The following is a 22,447-nucleotide window of genomic DNA, read 5'->3' as shown; positions in this document are numbered from 1 at the left end:
TTAAAATAATTTTGTTTTTAAAAAATGTGACATCACGAGAAAGCTAATATTGAAAATATTTTTATAAATTTGCATAACTAATTATTAAAAATCAGTTGCGTGTTGAATTACACGCATTTCATTTGATCTTTTGAAGTTTACGGATATTACTACTCACCCGTTCGCTAGTTTAAGACAAACAATTAATTAGCATAGGTATATTTAGATTTTATTATTCTCTTTTTTGTGTTTCATTTCTATTTTCACGTTAATTTTATTTCGATATTCCCATTTAGCTTAGCTTAGAATTTTTACAACTATATAGTATGTATAATATTAGAATTCTATTAAATATAGGCTTCGAAAATTTAAATAATAAAATTTAAATAATCTCTGAACATTACGAAAACACTAATTAATTATTGGATTAAGTATATTTTACATATTAATTTAACTAAATTAAATAATTTAAGTAGTAATTAATGGCATAATTGAGTTCTAAGCAAACATTTATAGATCAATTTATTGGTTTTTGTTATATTTTTTTTTATGCGTTCAGACTGCAGTGTAGATTGAGCGTATCAAAAGTTACAAGTCTAAAGGTATGTTAGAAGGAAAAGAAAATCTATTTAGAAATGACGTACAAAATATTCTAAATTCTAGCAATTACAAGTATGTAATTCTAAATGAATGCTCATATACATATGTACGGGTTTGTATGTATATAAAGAAGTATTATGAAGTATATAAAGCAATAAAAAATTTGGACGGACAAATTGCCGAAATGTAATGACAGAAGCGAAGTAAATGACTGAATTAATTTCAAAATTATATCTAAAAAGTTATATATCTACATGTATGTATATGTTATATAAAGAAATATTTTGATATATAAATATTAATACTATAAATTCTGGTGGAGTTGCTATTTGCTTCCTTATTCAAGGAAAAAACAAAACAAGTAAAAACGTTAGCTTCGGTTGCACCGCTATAATAGCCTTCCCAAATACAAAAGTTTCCTTACAAGAACTTGATTTTGATCGGTCAGCGACTTGATTTAAACAGAGATTGCCTTAGACAATAACCTACGCCAAATTTCATGAAGATATCTCGTTAAGTAAACAAGTTTTTGATACAAGCGCTTGATTCCGATCGTTCAGTTTGTAAGGCAGCTACATGCTATAGTGATCCGATCTGAATTATATCTTCGGAAATCGCATTATTGCCTTAGATAATAAGCCATGCAGTTGATTCTGATCGTTCAGTTTTTATGGCAGCTATAGTTATCCGATAATGAGCAGCTTCTTGGGGAGAAAAGTGACTAGTTCGCGTATACCCAGCCGGACGTGGGTAAATCGACTCGGCTCATCATGATGATCATGAATTATACATACATACATTTTTTTTTCCTTTAGGTGTTACAAACTTCGTGGTCACCTGAATATACCCTGTTTAAGGTAAAATAATATTTTTTTTATAATTATTTCGTTTCCAAAAAATCTCATGCCTTTACTGCCACACATATGTATCCAAGCCACTTATTCTCTTGAGTCAATTCCATTTGCTTATACTATTCTATAAATCGGAGATTGTGACTTTCAAAAGTACCTGCTGAAATCTTTGATTAAGCTTACGAGTCTAGAAAGACCTCAAAATGTCAGCAAAATAATGAATATTTTGAAAAACAAATTTTAATATTTAACCAAGTAAAGTTTTAAGAATTCTTTAATAATACGAAAATTCGAGAAATGGTATTATGGCGAAAGTTTTTAGTCGATGTACATCAGTGCCAGTTTCCGTTGGGTAAGCTCGATATTACAGAATTTGAGGGTGCAATGCACATCAACTTAACAGTTAGCGATCCAAACGGGTGTCGAAGCCTAAAACATACTGATGAAATCCAGTTCGATTCCTGTAAAGAACGGCTGTCGTGTGAATTGGGGAGGGGTTTAGACATTTCGGCTTTAGTGACATTTTTTGTACGAAAAACAAAATCGTGTAGGTTTTTTAGCGCGTACGAAGTATATTAGTAAAGTAAGGCGACAAATGGGTCTGATTGGTTTTATATGGCCTAAAAATTTAAATTAATCTTGAGTCCACGATCTAAACATTAAAAGACTATTTCTCATTTCTGCTTCAAATCCGAGGGAGCACATTTTTTTAATTTCTCAAACGGCCAACTCCACCATATTTGTATTATATAATATAAGAAAATAACACATGTTTTTTTAAATTTCTGATTGTATTTTTGTTCGCATACGATATAATATATAGTACTTGTAGGTATGCTTGTATGCCTGTATGTAATTATGTAGAGTTGCTTTTTATTTTTGTTCTCTTCTTATTTTCATACACTGTAAAATCTACTGTAAAGTTGTCTATAAAGTTTTGCTCACAAAAGTCTATTTTGTTACTGTGTTTTTTTTTTCTGCTTTCTATTATCATTTGCGCAAATATTTGATTTTCTTTACACTTTAGTGTTATATGCTTGCTCCTTTCAAGTTTTTTTGTTTCTTCTTTGTAGCTAAATTTAGTATTAAAGAGTAAAATGTCTCCAAAATGTAATATTCTTCACTAATTTGTTCTGTTTTTGCTATTTATTTAGTAAAATTTTACTTTATTAGCGTTGGTTTTGGAAAATATTTTATTTATTTTTGCTGTAGATTTACTTTATTTGCGCATTCTTAGTATAAACTTGCAAAGAAAGTTACTTGCAAGTATGATTTCCTTTTATAGTTATTAACTAAATTATTTAATGCTAAACAATTGGCTTAAATTGAACTAAATTTTTAACAAAATTCACTAATATTTGAACATATTTGTTTACGTGTATTTTAAGTATTTTAGAAACTAATGTTTATAACAGTAATTTTAGTCAAAAGCTACCGTAAGTGAGTAACTAAGTAATTTAGGAAACTAAAAAGAACTCAACTTAAAGCTGGAAATTTAATTAATCACTTAGTATGTATATATATTTGTCTAAAAACATACATATACACATTTTGATTCCTACTTACTTTAAATATTGTTTGCTGTTAATATTTCAATATATCCACGAGATTTTGTAAACATTTGTAAGTAATATTTTCTTGTATTTTAATTATTTGAATTATGATTTTTATACCATTAAATTTATTATTTTCTTAAGTTGTTTTGTTTATTAATTTTAGAGTTTTAAAAAAATACTTGCTTGTAATTACTATGGTACTACTACAGACTAAGTAGATAAATAGTTTCTGTTAATTCTAAATTTACCTCTGGTTTACTGCCATAGATTTAGAAAAATACAGAGTTGCATGTATGTTTGATAGAAATAAATTAATTATGCAAATCCAAATCTGATAAGTGTTGGAAAACACTTAAATTAAAAATAAAATGTAAACTAAGTAAAAAAAATACGAAATAAGGTACTTAAGAAATATTAGGTTTTTTGTTGAGGAAAGAAAATTGGTTAAAATAAATTAGTCAATGAAATATTTGGACTTTTTGTTAAATTCTGTTCAGAAAAACCAAATTTTCGATGCTTATGAAAAATTTGCTCAATTGATGGAAGTGCATTTTCAAAATTCATTACCTCTGCTTAGAGAAAACTTTATTCTGGGCTGGGCGTACTGTGAAAAGAAGAGAAAGGCAATTTGTTCTACCGTATTGTTGTGAAAAGTTAGAAAATACATAAAAAAAAAGGAAGAAATACAGAAGCTGGAATATGCTTCAGCTAAAAAACATCTCATTATAATTTAAAGACAGATAGACGGCATATCCATAAATATAAAATGTGTATTTACGTATTTTTTCTAATTAACTATTAGAAATTAGAATTTATCAATAAAAATATATATCAAGAAAATATATTCAATTTTCAAAAATTGTTTCACAATATTATTACTTTACTATCAGTATTTTATTTTTGATACTTTTATAAAAGCTTAACAAGAAAACTGGACTGTACAGTTGACAGAAAAACAAAAAAAACCCTTAACTTCGGTTCGGTTCGGTTCGGTTCACAAATACAAAATATTCCATACAAGAACACTGATTTTGATCGGCTGCCATACATACAGACTCAGCTCGTCATTCTGATCATTTGTGCATATGTATATCTTATATTCCTGGGTGTTACAAACTTCATGGCAAACTTAATATATCCTGCTCAGGGTATAAATATTAGGACGTGACATGATGTCGTTATAAGTTAGAAAATAACTTTTTTACAATTACTATGTAAGTTTGACAGCATAGCTATGTTGCTTATTCCAAACCTTTTATTCATGACGTTGAGTGTCGGAATTTTTGAAATTTAAAGTTCTTGCCATACATCTTTGAGACAATATTTTTTACAAATATTTGTTTCCAACTTTTACTAATATTTATAAGATTCGGATTTCATTACGTCAAAATCAATGACAGAATAAACAAACTAATGACAATTATTGTCATTTGTTTATACAGTAATTATAATTTTCGACACAAATTACTAATAAAACTGGTATTAAGTTTTCAAATATTTGCCATTTCCATAATTTTTTTCGCTGTAGTCGAAATTTAAAAGCAAACCTAGTGTGATATTTCGCAAAAAATTAAATTTCTTGTTTTTGCATGTATCGATGTCATACCAAATTTTTTATAAGAATAATTAAAATAATTTTCGAGATACAGCCTTTTAAAGTGTAGCCGGTGAGTTCAAATAGCTCCATCAGTTTGTCTATAAACGCGTTTTTTCTCGAAACACCATTTTTCGAATTTGCTCTAGTTAGCTTATTTGAAGACAAATGATCCGAAAACTTTTAAGTTTTTTCTCCACGTTCTGTATAATTTCGAATTTTAGCAGGCTAAAGACGACCAAATTTTCAGGTAATCTTCAATTTTTTTTTTTTAAATACGCAGTCATTTTGAGTTTTTTAATATTTTTTCGACCGTAGTTTTTTGTATGAACAATATCTGCTAGTGAGAATTTTTTTTTTGGTCTCATCCACGAATAAGACTGCTGCAGTACAGGACCTCTTGGTTTGACGCATGTAGCTCGAAAAATATTAAATTTTTTCTCAATAAATTTTACAGTGTATTTTTGAAATATATTATATATAAATATTAGGGTGGAGCGAAAATATTTTTTTAAGTTGATAACTTTTAATTGGTCAGAAGAATTACTCTCCACAGCTTCTAGGCTGTCTCAAAATGTATTGTATTAAAATTCGTATTATTGTCATTTATTTTGACATAATGAAAGTTTCGCATCACAATAATATCGCTGGCAAGTAAAGCACTCAAAAAATGCCCAACTTTTTCGAAAAATGTAGCAGTTATTTTCTAAAATTGCGTCTAAAAACTTTCTCCAGCAAACCCAGTATTATGTTGATACCTCTCTCTATCTCTCTTAAGATACTGTTCATAATAACTTCATAAGCATCCTTTCAGCTCTGGAGTTAGGCTGAATTCATATGACCGCTAGACGTATTTATTTTACTTAAATATAAACTAACTAATTGAATTTAGTGACAAATAAAATAATTAATATATTTTACATTCAAAGTGGAATTTCGTGAACACATACACACATATAATTGTTGTGTAATACATTTAAGCATGTGTAAGTCCCACTATAGTTATACATACATATACATATGTCTTTGCGTGTACAAAGTATATAATTAAACATATATTTCTTACCAGCTGGAAAAAAAGCTTGGAAGGGTCACTGATATTCTAAACATTATAATACATACATACAATTAATTTTACGGTTGCAGTGTTTATTTCATAACAATTACGTTTAATTACTTTTATTACACAAATAAATATGGGCTGATGTGATTTTAATGAGAACTACTTTTTGGAATCATTATTTTCATTTTGAAAATTCGTTATTAGAGTTATATAATAATGTTGGTAAATTATATATATATATATTATTATATTCTTTGTTTTTCAAATGAATACATATGGCCTTTTATGTTTACATATATTTTTTAGAGATCAATTTTTGAGTTACTTGGCTGAGTGAATTTTTTGGTACTTGGTATACTCAACTAAATATATTTTTTAGTTCATATTTATAGTTTTTGGATTTTTAACTGTATTGTATTATAATTACACATTTATACCATACATTGAACAATTTATTTCATCATCAAAAATAAATTTTAATTGTTCAAAAATTAAAAAAAAAGTAATTAAAAATAAATTTAAAAAATATTATTCTTCAAATATTTATTAAAAAATAATAATAATAATAATAATAAATAAATCCAAGTTGTCTACACACACTTAATATAATTTAGCTATTATATCCTTTAGATGATATGATAAACTTATATTCCAGTACCTTTTTCCTAACCTATAATTAAACCTAGAATACTCCCTATATCTGTGTTTGCTCCAACCATTAGCCATAAGCGGCCCAACAATGCCTAGAGCTGCGCTATTTACGCATTGTATGTGTGTTATGTAAGTTTGTATGAATATGTATGTATATATAAATATATATGTAGTAGATAAGGAACATAATTACAAATGAGGAAATGTATGTATGCGTGTTTGACTGCTTGTCGTACATGTAAATATATATAACTATATATATAATTAGTATGTTTGTATGCACATGTGTAGCTACATACTCATATCTTTATGCACGATTTGATAACTGTTAGTATGTATGACTTTTACAATGATTTTGAACATAGTTTTAGCTGTATAATGACAATCTCTACAAGTAAACTAAAAAATAGAAACAAAATTATCAATAATATTGTTGTTGCTTTTGTTGTGCGAAATCAATGCGAATGCAAGTTGCTCTCCACCCATTTATACAGCGATGTTTGAGAGCGCGCCACCCACTCCACATTGGAAGCCACACTGCTGAGCGTCATATTCAGCACTTCCATGCCGGGACCACGTCCAAAGCGGTGCACCAGCGATTTTAACTAAATGGTATTAAAAATACAAATTACAAATAACTTTATAATCAAAACAGTATGCACACCCACCTCATCGTAGTCGAACTTCGTCGCGCCATATTGTGTTATCGCCGATATCACTTTGGCGAAGCTTAGCGTACCGTGACCAAGTCGCGTTTCCAATTCAAACCATTTGGCTTGTAGGAAACGACACGCCATCGCGCCACCTGTCGGCGTGCCAGCAATGGCTTGTAATACTTGCACTACTTCGACGGTTGGCAGCATGGTGACATGCGATAGCAGTCGATTTTGTAGCCAAGCGTCTTTGGTACGGCCGAGCGCACGCAGTAATTGCATGCGTTCGACGAAACTCTCAGATGTGCGTTGGAGCGCAATAAAACGTTCCCAACAGTGTTGCCAGTAAATGTATTCACCGGACAGTATGGATCCGGTATAGACCACCTATGAGTATATCAAAGCGTAGTTATCTGACAATATATGTATAACAAAATATTTTACAAAAATCACTTACCTCTCTAAGGTTGGGCGGTATCGCCGTGCCGTTGTAATACAGAAATTGGTTTAACATATTTTTGGCCTTTGTTATGCTGTCGATGTCTTCCCAAAGCACTGAGCTTAACAGTACAACCGGTCGCATTAGTCTGAGGATTCAGAAAAGTACATATTATTTGATACGAAATAAATTTAAGCTTTTACTTGACTTAAATGACTCATCCAAGGGATATTATACATACATAACAAAGTTTCAAACCCTTATGAAACTAAACATGGATGAGCATTTTCATAATCTTTCCGGGAAGCATAAATGCTCTGCTTAAGGGGAAAGGGAGATAAGAAGCATATGTAAGGTTTAGAACATTGAAGGGTCTTTGTAAATGTTTCAAAGTTAGGCAACAATGACTATGTTCAACTTAGTCTAAGAAATTGTTGCCATTACTGCTGTCAAGAGATTTTTTAAAGATCTATTCTCACGATAATCAGGTATTCTGAATTGATCACAATTGAATCGAAGTCGGAAGTATCTATTGCATAAGGTAAAATCTTGTTTCGGGTAACTACTGATCTGATACCTTGCCAACTGAACACTCTTGAATCCGTATGCTAGAGCCATACTTTGGTGACTCACTATAGAGAGTTCTCCAAATCGTATATGCGTGTACTCTGGCACGATAGCACAAAATCTAATAGTTCTGCGGGATCCATACTGAACTGTCTCTTAACGCTTCAGGATTTAATAAATCTGATAATATTTTATCATAGTATTTTCTTATTCACTTACCTCTTGGCCACATCGCCATCATCGGTCCAACCGATTTTCTCAATAACTGTAGCCAATTTCATTTTAATAAATTCCGATAACATCAGAAAACATTCGGAATACTTTAATATACGACGCCACTTCTCCAAATGCCTCAATGCCACTGTCATTGGACCCCAATTTGTTTCACTGGGTAAATATTGTATCATATTCATGGTGATCTCACAGGGTAAGAGATTCGCATGACATAGAGTAAACGAATCCGATAGCAAGCCGATGCGATCCTTTAATATATGAAAAGATAGATTGTGTAAAGTTTTGGGATACACCAGATTTATTGAAGTTACTAACCTCACACGACAACTTCTCGGGGTTATTGGAGAGCTCCTCAATCAAATTCGCCCAGTTGTCATCATTGTACAAGACGCGATAATAACCAGATTGCATTGCATTAACCTTGATCCATTTAACGTTTTCCGGCACGTTGAAAGTCACTGTAAATTGAAGGGTTTTGTAGTTCTATTGAACCATCGGATATATATTTTTTTGCTTATTCACACTGACCATCAATATTCTGTAGCCACAGAGTTTCGCTAACATTATTAGTATCGGTTATGTAGGTTATTGGGAATATCCATTTCATCTTTGTCGGTTGTTTATTTTTACCCGCAGTCGTTGGTGCCACAGTGCTCGGTGTCTCTGTGACATTCACCACCGTTTTATTGTAGTTATTGCCGTCGTAAGTCTCATCGTGTATGGCAAGGAAGTCAGCCGGCTTGAAGGGCCGCTGTGATATGGATACGCTGTTGCCTAGTTTGGTAACAGTCAGTAGCGGGAAGCCCGGTTGATGAGTCCACAGAGTCATCATGTCCTGTTGGTTAAAGGAAAGATACATTTTGACATAAGATTTGAAACACCAATAGTTAAAACCATATAAGACTTACTTTAATGTTCTTGGAACCGTTTGCTTTCTTTGTACAAATAGTCCAAAGATCTGTGGGTTCGGCAGTTTTAAAACGATTTATTTTCAGAAAAGCGCCAAGGCAACCGCGGAAGCGATCTTCGCCAATGGCGGTGTGTAGCATTGAAAAAATGGCAGCGGTCTATAGAATTTTAAATAGTTTATATTAGACCCCCACTGTTTCTAACTCAAAATTTCTTATTACCTTTTGGATGAAAAACTCCTCATTATTACCATCATGCTTTGTACCATTCATAATGCTATCCCAGCCTTGTATGGCATCAATGTCCAAAGCTGTAGTAGCTATTTTGAGCAGGTACATTTCTCTCAATGGCCAGTTGATTTGTTGTGGTGAAAGTGAATGTATACCCAAATATTTTATGAGTCCCTCCCACAACCAGACATCTTTCAATACTTTTCTTGATGTAATACCACCAAAGAACTGTCTCACCATAGCCTCGGCCACTTGCAGGGCGCTCTTCTGATATTCCTCCGTCGTTATGGACTCGGGATCGGTGAGAAAGGCAGTCTTCAGCGTAACCAAACCCAGCGAAGAAATTATGTTGCGATCCAATGAAGGCAACGCAACAAAATCGACTTTTGTCAAGGGATATAATATGTCCAACCAGGTTTGTAGATGTTCCAACACGTCACGTGCAGTGTGTAGTATAAAAGATGAGCGTGGCAGTAGATCACGTGGCGCATAGAAAGTATACGACGGCGCACGTTTAATTAGTGAACCCGTCGATTGGCTGAGGGATGTGAGATTCTTGCCATTAATTTCGGCAGTGGGCGTAACGGTCGTTGTGGTGGTATTTTTCATCAGATTAATATTCAGTGAATGTGTGAGCGCGGTTATATTGCGCACGGGCGGCTTCTTCTCCTTCAGCTGGGGATAATTGCTGAGTTGTGCGGACTTCTTCGAGCCAGCGCTACCGGGTGGCGCCGGTGTTGTAGGCAAATATGCTGGCGAAGGCTGCAATGATTCACGCTGGAAGTCGCTCACCACCCAAGCGATAGCATCGGCGGGTAGTGGTGGCGTCTCGATGAAATCGTCACGTAGCTGCAGAATGTAACTTACGATTAGCGTGGTGTAGATGAAAGAAGTTGGCGTTTACTCACCAAACCTGTACCCATATAGAAGCCGACATCCTCCGTCGTATGCACAATGGAATTGGAAAGCCCAATGTGGAAGCGATCACGAAAAACGGATATGCGAAATGGTGCGCGTATTTGCGGCTCATCGAAGCAGGGGAATGCGCGACGTGCGCTATTCGGCCGAAATACCGTGGCTGCTAGCAAACTGTGCATGTTTCCGGAGAGTAAGAACATATTTGTTAAGATACAAGTATATATATGTATTTTCTTATTTCTTCACACTTACCGCTCCAGCCCGTTTGAACTTTCATACTGATCCACATAAAAACCCTCCGGCTCTGGATTTAATTTTGAATACCAGCGCAAGTTAAGCGTGTAATTCGATTTCTTCTTTAGCTTCTCCTTTACTTCGATGTACAGTTGCTGTCGCGGTGGATATTCCAATACTTTGACAATTTTAATGGCGTAACCTTTGTTGCCCGTCGTCACAATCGCCTGTGAAATAATGGAGAAATGTTAGAAAAGACAAACTGAATGCGAAATAAGTGTAATTTCATTGAAATGAGAACTCTTATTGGTCACAGCTCAACTTAGACTTAGCTACAAAGTATTTAAGAGAAAGAGAAAAGTTGTTGAAGCTTACCCTATCGGTGACGTTTAGGTCCTGTATATGCAACACTATGAAATTTGTTTCCTTCTCCATGAAAAGATCGATTGTCACTTGACCTGTAGAAGAAATGCCAAAATTAAATTCCATAAAACTTTTAATTTCATTGAATTTATTTCGCTTGCTTACCTTTGACGTCCAGCGTCGTTAGATTGGGATGTATTGTGACCATGTAACGCAATGGACGCGCATTCGTTGGCAGTGCCATCTCCAGCCATGGATAAGGCTCTCCATTCGTCGCAATCGGATTGAATGGCTGTGTATCGTTCTCTTCATCCGTTTCAAAACCCGGTGCCAATTTACCAGCGCACGAACAATCTGGAATGGCAAGCAAGCAAGAACGGATGTAAAATGGGCTATGGCATGGGCGAAAATACTTGTTTAGTTGCTAGAGTGTTTAATGATAATCTATAAGTTTATAATAATTGCATGTTATGTGGGATTTAGGGTACATTACATACGCGCGATACAACTAGTCAAAAGTTTTTTTATGATAACTAAAGTTGCTAAGTATATATGTATATATATATATACGAGTATATAGATATATTGTTTAAGACCTATAGAATTTATTTGGTGTAGTAATATATATTTCCAAATAATAAAAGAAATAATTACAATGTAATATCTCTATTATTCCAGTGTTTACGGTTATATTAATACATACGTACGAAAAATATCTATGGAACACATAAATAACATTTATAAAGTTTTCTATGGTAAGTGAAAGCTTGTAAGATCCAAAAATATAAACTACTTGTAATTTACATATAGTCATGCATTAAAGGTATTTTTACATATGTACAATAGATATATGTAATCAAGTATTGGTCTGAAATCCTTCCATTCTCCAAAAATATTATTTTAACTAAAAAAGAAAAATAAACTTTGGATTTAATAAAACATTTTCAAAGCATGCCTTACATGAAAGGTGAACCTGATTAATAACTATTTTCATCTTATACTGTTTTCAATACACTAATATTTAGCAAGTAGCGTAACGAAAGAGCAAATAACATAGGTAAACACTTAGCTACTTTAAAACCGTTAAAAAATTGTTAATAGTTATATAACTTCGAACAGAAATTAGTATTTAATAGTTTTCTATAAAGTGGGTTTTTTGTTTAGAAGTCCCTGATACTAAAATAGATCTAGTAGAAATTCAATGCAGATGAAATATCTTCCAACTTGTTGTGAAGTTGTAGATAATTTCGTCCATTTTTGAACTAGCAGAACTATTAAAAAGAATATGAGCCTTCAAACAAAAGTGATTCTAGTAAACAAGTTTTTCTTTGAACTAAAGATAACTGAGGTAAAGCGTTCTCTCGAAGATCAAAACTAACATGACTTTCTATTATACAAAAGATTTTACCCATTATTAGACACTTAGAAAATATTATAAAAGAAAGAACCCTAATCTAATGGGTCCTTAATATTAAAGAAAGAAGGATTTGCCGTTGAACAGAAATTGGCAAAAGACTTGGTAGTCCGGTCAAATTAGACCAAAAAATTAGAGTGAAGTTTCATAAATTCACAACAAGCTGAAAATTGGTAAGATCGTTTAAAATATTAATATAAATAAAATTTCAAAGTTTCCTATATGGAAAAAATTATATTCATGGTCAAAAGTCAAAAGTATGATTTTTTTGCGATGTTTTGTGGTTTTCAGCAAAACGGTTTGTTTTGTCATAAAAATATCTCAACCCAAAATATGGTTCACCCATGGTTTTCAAATTCTCGTAAAGCACAGCAGTTATAAAACTAATCGTGAAGAGGAATACAAATATATACTTGTAGTCAATGTTTGTTTTTAGAAGTGTACAAAATTAATTTCAAACAAAACACAGAAAAAACCACCTGATCAAACCTTTTCTGTTGGTCCTACTTTACACCTTTCGTGATTGTAGCAAGAGTTTGGAGAATCTTTTTAAATTGGATCGCTAACCAATTATGGCAAGTTTAATTATTTAGATCTTTTTAAGCTAGAAATATGCTTTAGGTATTGGCGGATCACAAAATTTTATACCACAAAACATGGTAATTCGATATTATTGCAAACTCTGTAATAATCGGTGCACTTTTGATAACAAATATATATACTTATGTACATATGTACGAGTATATTCTGCGGAGAATTTCTTTCATTCAAAAAATTCGAATAGACGCTAACTTTTACCTTGCTAATAGATGACTATCTTTTGAAGTAGAGCTTGAGATTTGCCATGCGGCCGTAACGCACCCCACTCATTAAGATATGATTATTTACACTCCATATATCTGTATTTTCATTAATTGCAAGAAAAGAACATGAGCAAAAAGTCACCATATACTAAAACTAAATGGTTCACAACTTCATTTTAGAACCCCATGCGTAGCGTTGCAGTATGACGAATCAGTATGGATCTCATGAATCACTTAGAGTGTCCGACTATTTGGATGGCTTGAACTCATACCCGTTCGTAAATATTTACAACAAGTGATGAGAGCTTTGCTTCCTCTTGTAATCTCCTTATTGGTTTGGCTGCAAACCTGAGCTAATTTTATTTTTAAGCAGATGTGTTTAACTAACTCATTAGGTTGACTTTGTAAAGTAGGTGAACTTTGTAAAAAGCATCGATTTTATTGAGTACAAACCATTTAAGCTAGCAAGTGGTGGTTTTTACTCCGATTTAGGGGATTGCTGAATACAATACCTAAAGCCATTTCCGGTAGAGGCATTTTCGTCAGATTCGCAATGAGTCAAGGTATCTGTTGGTACAAGCTTCGTTACAATTTGAGTTTCTTAGAGATACCAGGTCCATAAAAGGATAATTAACTAAACGGACGAAGCTAATTTTTATATTTAAGAGCACTTTTTAGTACGCCTGAGAACTTCTGATTAGGGGAGGGTTGGTCCCTAAACTCTAACAGTAGTATGTCTAAAGGGTCGATAAGCAAAGCTTAAACTGCGTCAATCCCGTAATAGCCAATATTAAATTAATTTTGTACTACCGACTAAAACTAGTTTGCACCTGAAAAATTGTATACTTTCATTTAGTTTTAAGTGTACACAACTATATTAATTTAATGTTTGAGCTGCTTTCTGGAACTCGCACAGAGAGTAAAAAATTTGATTTAGTACTTAGCTGCCTCACTGTTGAATATTATTTGTATAAATTTACAACATTATTTCCGAAAATTATGAAATTATCTGCACAGCATTCACCTGTCTACACAATAGTTATAGGAAAGAGAAATATACTAAATAATACTACCATTTACACTGTTCTAGATTATTCAAAATATATTAATATTAATTTTAAAAAGTATTTGTCACCAAGAGCAACTAGTTTTATGACTATTTATGTAACAATAGGGCAGGCAAAAACAAAAATGTTAAAGAAAAGTTATATATGAATTAAAATGTGCATATCTCCAGAAATTTTTGCTAAACAACATAATTAAACTTATTATTATTATACTCTCAAGCTTTAAATAGAATTCTTTTTATAAAAGTTTTATTTAATCGGCAATAAAAATATTTTTTATAAAGCATGTTATTTCCAAAAATCTATTGAAATTTATTAATTTATCTAATAATGAATTTAAGCATACTCAAAGCAAAACCTGCAGTGTTGTTTTATCAAATGTCTATTAATACATGTATTTACATTTTTATTTCGTATGAATAAAAAAAAAATTTAAAACAAATAATAAATATTATTGAATACACCAATATGCTGGTACACACATCTATAACATACATACACACTATTTATCCATCGTGTATTAAATTTCTTCACATTTTACTAATGAATGTAGAGTGATACCTATTTTTATCCGAAAAGATTCTTATGAAAGATGTTACTAGATTTCAGTGACTCACTCGAAATTGCTAACATTTTTAAATGTTTTATTTATTTTATATTGCTTCGACACCAACATGCCATAATTAATTTAAAAAAAAGTACGATTTTATTTAGAAAATGCGTGAAAAGTAAGGTCTAAGAAATGTGAAGGTATTGCGCAATAGATAATATTTCTTTAAGAATTTTACTCACATTTTTACCAATCAAACAAGCATAAAGTGAAATCGTTATTTATTTATTGTTGTTGTGTTTTTTTTAGATTTAAGTTTTGTTCAAAAAAAATATCAAGTAAATATAAACAGAAAATATATATAGAATATATTGCATTTGATTAGCGAAAAATGTTTGCAAAAGGTAATTAATACATATATATTTATTTATATCTTTAATATATATATTTTTAACCTACGTATATAAGTACACAGTTATGTTATTATATGTAAGTACAGTTTCATTTAGCGTACGCATTCACACAATTTTTTTTCAGTGTATGAAAGGTCGAGTTAGAGTTAGGTGTTTTAACAATTAAATTATTTCAATTTAAAATTTTATGAAGACGCTTTGAATTTTTATGAATAATTGCGAAAATGTGTGCATGGTATGTTAGAATATGTAGGCGAAATTCTCTTTCTTCTAAATTCTCACAAAAAAGTCTATAAAAAAAAACAGAAAACTCTTGTATTTTTAAATCAATAAAGATAGTTGAAACTTTACATGAACAAGAAAAAATGTTATCTTCGACTTCAATGAAGAGCAGTTGCATTTCTTTTAGCATAAAACGCTGCCATGGACAATAATCCATGCCAAATTTCCTATAGATATCTTACTAGTTAAAAAGTTCTCTATTCAAAAGCAGCAATAATATTCAGAGTTGATAGTTTTACCTTTCTGCATATAATCAATCTACAAAACTCCTTTTGCATTCCAAAAAACTGATGCCATAACCTTCTTTGCTGATCGTTGTAACTTCACCTGCTTTGGAGCTGAACAACAAGCTTCAGTCTACTGAAAACGTTCTTGTTTCAATTTAGGATCTTGATGGTAGATCCAAGTCTCATAGTTATAAAACGACGCAAGAAAATATAGAAATTATGCTGAGAAATTGGTTTTCGATCCAGTTTTTGTTGAATTTTTAATGTGCGCGGCACTAGCTTTCCAAACAGCTTTTTCATATGTAATTCTCAATGTAAAATATGAATTAGTCGTTCGTCTGAGATACTATTGGCATTTCACGCTTAGTCAAACTTTTATCTTCACTAATAATATTATGAATTTGCTCAATAATTTCTGGCGTGGTTGCGGTTTTTGGTCGTGCTTCGCGTGAATCGTCTTCAAGCCTAGCACGACCACGTTTAAATTCACCAGCCCAAAATTCTACGGTGCGTTTTGCAGCTGAGGTCTCCTTATACACTTCTAACAATTGTTCATAAATTCCCTTTGCTTTTAATCCTTTTAAAACACAGAATCTTATCACTGCGTGATATTCAATTTTTTCCATATAAAAAAAAAATCTTGCACGTCAACTTCAAATGGATTGTAAACAAATAATTAATTGACAGAATGACTTGTAACTTGGCATGTGTTCTCACGACAGATTTATTAACTTGACAAAAAAAAATTTGGAGCTAGTGGTGATATTTCTTGGTGAGCACGACTCACTTTTCAACAAACCTGTATACGTACATATATACTTTATATGGTCCCAATTTCGTAAAAATACATTGACTAGATAAAAGTGAGTAGTAGTCTCTTTCGGTTTTATAATCTTCCAATACTAATTACTAATATCAAGTAAAAAGTTCGTTCGGTTTTTATCTAAGAGATGGCGTTATTGTCCATAGTACTAGTGTTACGTGTCGCATCATGTCATACTATACGGCGCTGAAAACGTGTTTATTCGCGCTAAAAGTTTATCTTTGACAATTTTTCGATTGATTTACTCAGTTCGTTGTGAGCTCTCGTCAAAGATGGACACCAACAAAGAGAGAATTCGCTATATTTTACAATTTTTCTTCGATCAAAGCGAAAAAGCAGCCAAAGCGGCCGAAAACATTAAATTAGTTTATGGGCCCGATACTGTAAACGAACGTGTAGCACAAAAGTGATTTGCTAGGTTCCGTTCCGGTAATTTCGATGTCAAAGATGCACCACGCGTCGGGAGGCCTGTCGTCGAAAATTGCGATAAAATCATAGAAATAGTGGAAACAGACCGTCACGTAAGCACTTATTTAATTGCTGAGGAACTGAAGATAAGCCAGAAACCGTTTGGAACCATTTGCATAACCTTGGATTCAAAAAGGAGCTCGATGTTTGGGTGTCACACCAACTAACGCAAAAAACATGATGGACCGAATTTCCATCTGCAAATCGCTGCAGAATCGCAACAAAATCGACCCGTTTCTGAAGCGGATTGTGACTGGCGATGAAAAATGGGTCACTTATGACAACATCGAGCGCAAACGGTCGTGGTCAAAGCTCGGGGAAGCGGCCCAGATGGTGGCCAAGACCTGATTGACGGCCAGGAAGGTTTTGCTGCGTGTTTGGTGGGATGGGCAAGGAATCACCTACTGCGAGCTGCTCCCCTATGGCCAAACGCTCAATTCGGCCCTCTACTACCAACAACTGGACCGCTTGAAGGCAGCACTCATCCAGAATAGGCCATCTTTGATCAACAGAGGCCGAATTGTGTTCCATCAGGACAACGCCAGGCCACACACGTCTTTGGTGACGCACCAGAAGCTCTGGAAGCTCGGATGGGAGGTCCTAATGCACCCACCTTATAGTCCGGACCTGGCACCAAGTGATTACTATCTTTTCCTGTCCATGAAAATTGGCTCTCTGAGTTTTGTGCAAATAAGGACGCAACCTTCTACGAGAGGGGTATAATGAAGTTGGCATCTCGTTGGCAACAAGTTTACTAACAAAACGGCCAGAGAATGTTATGGGAAATTCTGAGGTGATCAATTTACAGCGCTAAAGAGGGGTCACTACCGTTTTGGAACTTTTATGTCATATTTGGAAAATAACCACAATAGCTGCAGCTATATGAACTGTAGTGGAATTACCATATCAAACTTTTATAAATACTCACACTTTCGATGATTAGATTCGAGAACATTTTCAAAAGACATATATTTTAGTTTGTATATTTTATATAGAATGTTTTATGTAAAAATTTAAAGGGCGCAAAAGCTTACAGTGTTCTAAGTGAGATTTGGAATATCCTATTAATATTTAATTAGAGTATATTTTTAAGGAGCAAATGGCCCATAAATAAAATATACGAGTCAGCACAAACTATACTATAGGACTATTTCAATAATACATCAAATTTGACGGACTCAAAAATAATTTTTTGCGTATTTTATCACAAATTTTTATTAAATATAATAAATTTGATCATTTTGAGCCAATATAAGCGTGCCAACGCTTGATCCAATTTTGCAAACGCTTTATATAGCGGCCTCGAATGACCTTCAGACCTCGACACCAGTAATGATGCGTTTGATGAATGTAAGGTCCTCAATTACATCTGACGACCTCTACTCGACGTCGTTTTTTAAAGGAAAAGACTTGGAAAAAATATTTTATAGATTCGGTTTGAGACTAGTCCGGGTAAAATTTGATCACATGATATTTTATGTAAGTTGAAGAAGAAAAGCGGTCTGTATCAAATTCTCGCCACCGTGTTTGTTGTTTTTCTTTTGCCTCGATGTATCTTTCGGATAGTAGGACTAATGATAGCTGAAACTTAAGTTTATTCCCAGATTTAGAGTAAGAAATTCGAATTCTGTTTTTTATCTATATAAATTGTTCACTAATGTCTCCATTCAGCAAGTTGAAGATGTAATCACATCACAAAATAAGTGTTTAATACTCTTCATGAAAGTTACTAAGGTTCCTTTTTTCGACGCAAGCCAGCGTTGTGAAGTCATGGTGGTTAGTTCGCAGGCAGCATATATATTACATAAATATGGCTGAAAATCCTTGGAGTGCTGTTTTTCATTTTAGTATGCACTCCTTGCTTTGCATCCACCGCCTTTTACAAGTTGCAAAATATAAATAATTGATTTTGCCCCAGGTCCATATAATGTCATGGACTTAATAACACCGCATTTTTCATGTATCTTATGCAAACACACCCTTCAATAAACACTGCTACAGTCAAACACACTTGTGGCTCGCTTGTCAATTCAATTTACTTCCCCGCATTAAACGCCATTAAATATGCAATGATAACCTGATGTTTACGCTTTGCATAAATTAAGCGTGTTTTATTGTTTTTAACGTTTTCTTTTCATCTATAGTGGCGTATTGCTTTTTTCCACTAGTATTTTACTCTTTTCGATGTTGCAATAATTACTTTCTTCTTCTGCCTTTTTGTCCCTCACGCTGCGTAGCGGGTTTAATTGAGTTGGTGTCCCAACCAGCTTTTACAAACACTCACAAATACATATATAGTATACTGTGTTATTAATTTCCATACGGTAGCTCGATAGCTCTCTTGTGGGCGGCATTGGTGGTTTAACAAGGTTAACCTCACGGCAACACGGCGCATTTGAGCGACACAAAGAACTTTTTTACAGTATGTTCAAATGAAGCTTTAAATAAGCACACATACATGCTCATAATATACATATATATATAAATGTGTAAGTAAGGTGTATATGAAACTACGCTTGGATGCGCGTGAAGATAACCGTTAATTGATAATGCATTAGTCAAGGCTATTCAGCGGTTTCGTAGCGGTTACTTTGTGTCTCACTTGCAGAGAATTAATATACTTTGCTAGTTTCCGTTCAATGTTATATCAAGCAGGTTTTATAAATTCTATAATTTAAATTGCAGTGTAAGCATATTGAAAGCATATAATAAATTTAGTCAAAAGCGAGTTATTGCATAAATGCATTTATGGTATAAGAGCATATAATTTAAAGGCAATCAGTGGAATTCTGAGCTTAAAAAATGCGTTGATTTTGTAGTTATTTTAATGGGATATTTTTAACAAGGTCGACATTCTAACCATTTCTTCTACATCGAGTTGGACACCTCAATAATATATTCTAACGTTAAAGAAATACTCTAGCCTAGAGGTCCGAATATCGATTGATTTTCTACTACTTAAACATAAACGTCAATTGTTTCACTGGTTTTTTTAATTTTCTTAAGTTTTATTAAAGTATTACAAATTAAAATATGTATATTCAATTTTTGTTTTTTATACTATTGAAAGATATTTAAAGAATCTCACATTTCAAAGAAATTTACTGATTGGAACTTGAGATATCGAAAGAGTCGCATCGAAAACAATATTTGTATTTTCGAGAAAATTAAAAGTAATTTCAGTTTTATATACATATATGCTCCTTAAATGGAGATTATTCTGAATATCTAAATTGTCAATATATAATCAAATATAAGTTTTTCCTTAAATCCCATACAGTATTTTATTAGTGATATAAGCATATTTGGTAAATGATTTGATGAGAGCTCAGTGCGCCTCTTACGATCGATCTTGTGCCAAAAGGACCTTCCCACGTAACCCAGCTCTCCAGAAGTAGAACATTCGAAGCGAGTGGAATACTGACTCGTTCTCATTCTATTAATAACGGGGCTAGGGTGCCTTTTCTTTCCACCTCGTAGGCTTTACAGTTAACTGCGATTCCGCTGTGCCCACGTATCTACATTTAAATAATACTCTTCTTCTGCACAGAGCGTAAATGTGTTGTTTGGATTAGACATAGTTTGATTTAACAAGCTTCCAATATTCGAAAAATTTGGTTTTTCTAATTTGATAGCCCGTGTAATTTAAAAATAGTTTCAGAGATAACCAAACGATCGCAGACAATGTACATCTATTTAAAATAAGAAAAAATGTGAACTTCAGTACTTTTTATTACTTTTTAGTCACATTGCTTGACATAAAAAGCCGTCAAGTCGAATTAGGGTTGCTGATTAGGGAAAGAGTATCGTTTAGGAAGATATTTATCTTGATTTTGTTCGGTTAGTTTGTGTCTCAGTTATATGCCGATATGAGCAGTTTACACGCATATTAACAATATATTATATAAGTGTATTTCATATAATATATGCAATCAAGTGATGCTATGATTTGGAAGCTGACTCGGCTTTGTATACGCGACGATGGTTTGCATCGTAAAACTCGTCAAATAAGTATATTTTTCAATGGGTACACCTACTTATTTGTTAGATGCCATAGGGTTTTATGAAATGATTTTGAGTTGAGTTAGAAAAAAATTTGTCTAAATTTCAATTAAATTCAAAAATGAAAATGTTTGCGGTAAAACTCCTTTTTTCAAAATTTTTATTTTTTTTTGCCATGGTTAGGCTTTGACTTTGATAAAGTCAATATACTACATGGTGGTATAGTCAAATTAAGTTTAGGTTAAAATTTATTTAAATTTCTTGATCACAGATGAGGTAAAAATTAACCAAAAAAATGTATGTGTTTACTTAATAATTTTACTGCAGGGGTGCTGTATATTAGCATGAATTTCTATAGCAAAACTTTTTAAAAATTCGTAAATATTTCATTTACATATGCTGCCATATAATTGTATGTATATGTATGTATATTTTTGTAAAAATAAGTATGTCTGTATGTACGTAAAACCACAAATAGTTCACATACAAAATACTCGTATTAGATACCCGCGCACTGAATCACACAAATACACACTCACATCCACACACACACGCAAGTTGGTTTTCAACCTACCATTTTGCGGTCCAGCATAGGCAATTATCAGCGCAGTGAGCAGCAGCGAGCCCAAAACGATGCCAGCAACCAGTAGCGCGCGCCTCTGTGAGCAAACAGCGACTCCCTGACGCGTCTGTCGACCACTCGATTCGCCACCTGTAAATTTAATTAAAAACTTTATTCGTTTTTATTTCGTTTCTGTTTGAATTTTTGTTGTTGTTTTTAAATCTTTTATTATATTCTTCATTGTGTAAAAGCACTCAAAGCCCGAGCCAAGTGAATTAAGTGTAGACAGTTAAATAAACTAAAGAGGCACGGTGCGGAAAGCACTAGGAAGCGCACTCAAACCTACAATAACAACAAGAATTCAACAGTTAAAAACAGACAGTTACGGCGCAAAAGTTTATTTCGGTTATTCCTGCGTAGTAGTTTTGATTAAGTGCTGCGATTATTTTTACTTTAATTATTTTGTTTTGGCTGATTTGTTTTTGATTTCGTTGTTGGAATTTCATTGAATTGTTGCTGTCGGTGATATCTACAAGTGCTCATTTTATATAAGAATAAGGTATATTGACAAAAAAAGTTTTGCTTGGTAACGTCCGTTAAAATTTAAAACTTTTAAAAATTAAAATTTTTTTTATCTGGACTCAATTCAAGACCTTAATTTTTATGCTCTGGCAACATGTTGCTACAGAGTATAATAGTTTAGTTCATTTAATGATTGTTTGTATCACTTAAAACGATTCGAGATAGATACAGAGTTATGTATATATAAATCATCAGGATGAAGAGACGAGTTAATATCCAGTTGACTGTTTGTCCGTCCATCTGTGCAAGCTATGCTTGAGTAAAAATTGCTTTAATTAATTGGCGAAATGATCGGACTATTGTCAGGACCACAAAATGTCATTAATGGAAAACCTATAAAGTGCCATTATTAAGCTCCATATCATAGCTATTATTTAATACAATGAATCGAATTAGGGAGGGCCATCTGCGGA

The 22,447-nt window shown here is 32.8% G+C and overlaps 1 protein-coding gene across 3 annotated transcripts in view; it reads right to left on the bottom strand.

Moving 5' to 3' along the window:
* Positions 1 to 186: 186 nt before the first annotated feature.
* The window catches only part of LOC106615128 (endoplasmic reticulum aminopeptidase 2), a 63,206-nt gene continuing 40,945 nt past the window's right edge, over positions 187 to 22,447 (bottom strand). For 2 of the 3 annotated variants that reach the window (XM_070105530.1, XM_014231192.3), the window contains 13 exons: positions 21,465 to 21,602; positions 11,007 to 11,195; positions 10,854 to 10,936; positions 10,497 to 10,705; positions 10,235 to 10,415; positions 9,318 to 10,175; positions 9,096 to 9,254; positions 8,716 to 9,022; positions 8,503 to 8,645; positions 8,173 to 8,435; positions 7,405 to 7,534; positions 6,963 to 7,334; positions 187 to 6,899 (listed from right to left, as the gene is read on the bottom strand). In XM_070105530.1, the coding sequence (XP_069961631.1) occupies positions 6,750 to 6,899; positions 6,963 to 7,334; positions 7,405 to 7,534; positions 8,173 to 8,435; positions 8,503 to 8,645; positions 8,716 to 9,022; positions 9,096 to 9,254; positions 9,318 to 10,175; positions 10,235 to 10,415; positions 10,497 to 10,705; positions 10,854 to 10,936; positions 11,007 to 11,195; positions 21,465 to 21,602 (3,182 nt within the window). In that variant the 3' untranslated portion in view covers positions 187 to 6,749. The remainder of the gene's footprint in view (positions 6,900 to 6,962; positions 7,335 to 7,404; positions 7,535 to 8,172; positions 8,436 to 8,502; positions 8,646 to 8,715; positions 9,023 to 9,095; positions 9,255 to 9,317; positions 10,176 to 10,234; positions 10,416 to 10,496; positions 10,706 to 10,853; positions 10,937 to 11,006; positions 11,196 to 21,464; positions 21,603 to 22,447) is intronic. The other variant, XM_070105531.1, reaches the window with a different exon arrangement.

Source organism: Bactrocera oleae, chromosome 2 (assembly GCF_042242935.1).
Source record: "Bactrocera oleae isolate idBacOlea1 chromosome 2, idBacOlea1, whole genome shotgun sequence".
Lineage (NCBI taxonomy): Eukaryota > Metazoa > Arthropoda > Insecta > Diptera > Tephritidae > Bactrocera > Bactrocera oleae.
Note: the sequence above shows the minus strand (reverse complement) of the source record. Positions and strands in the feature narration are given on the sequence as shown.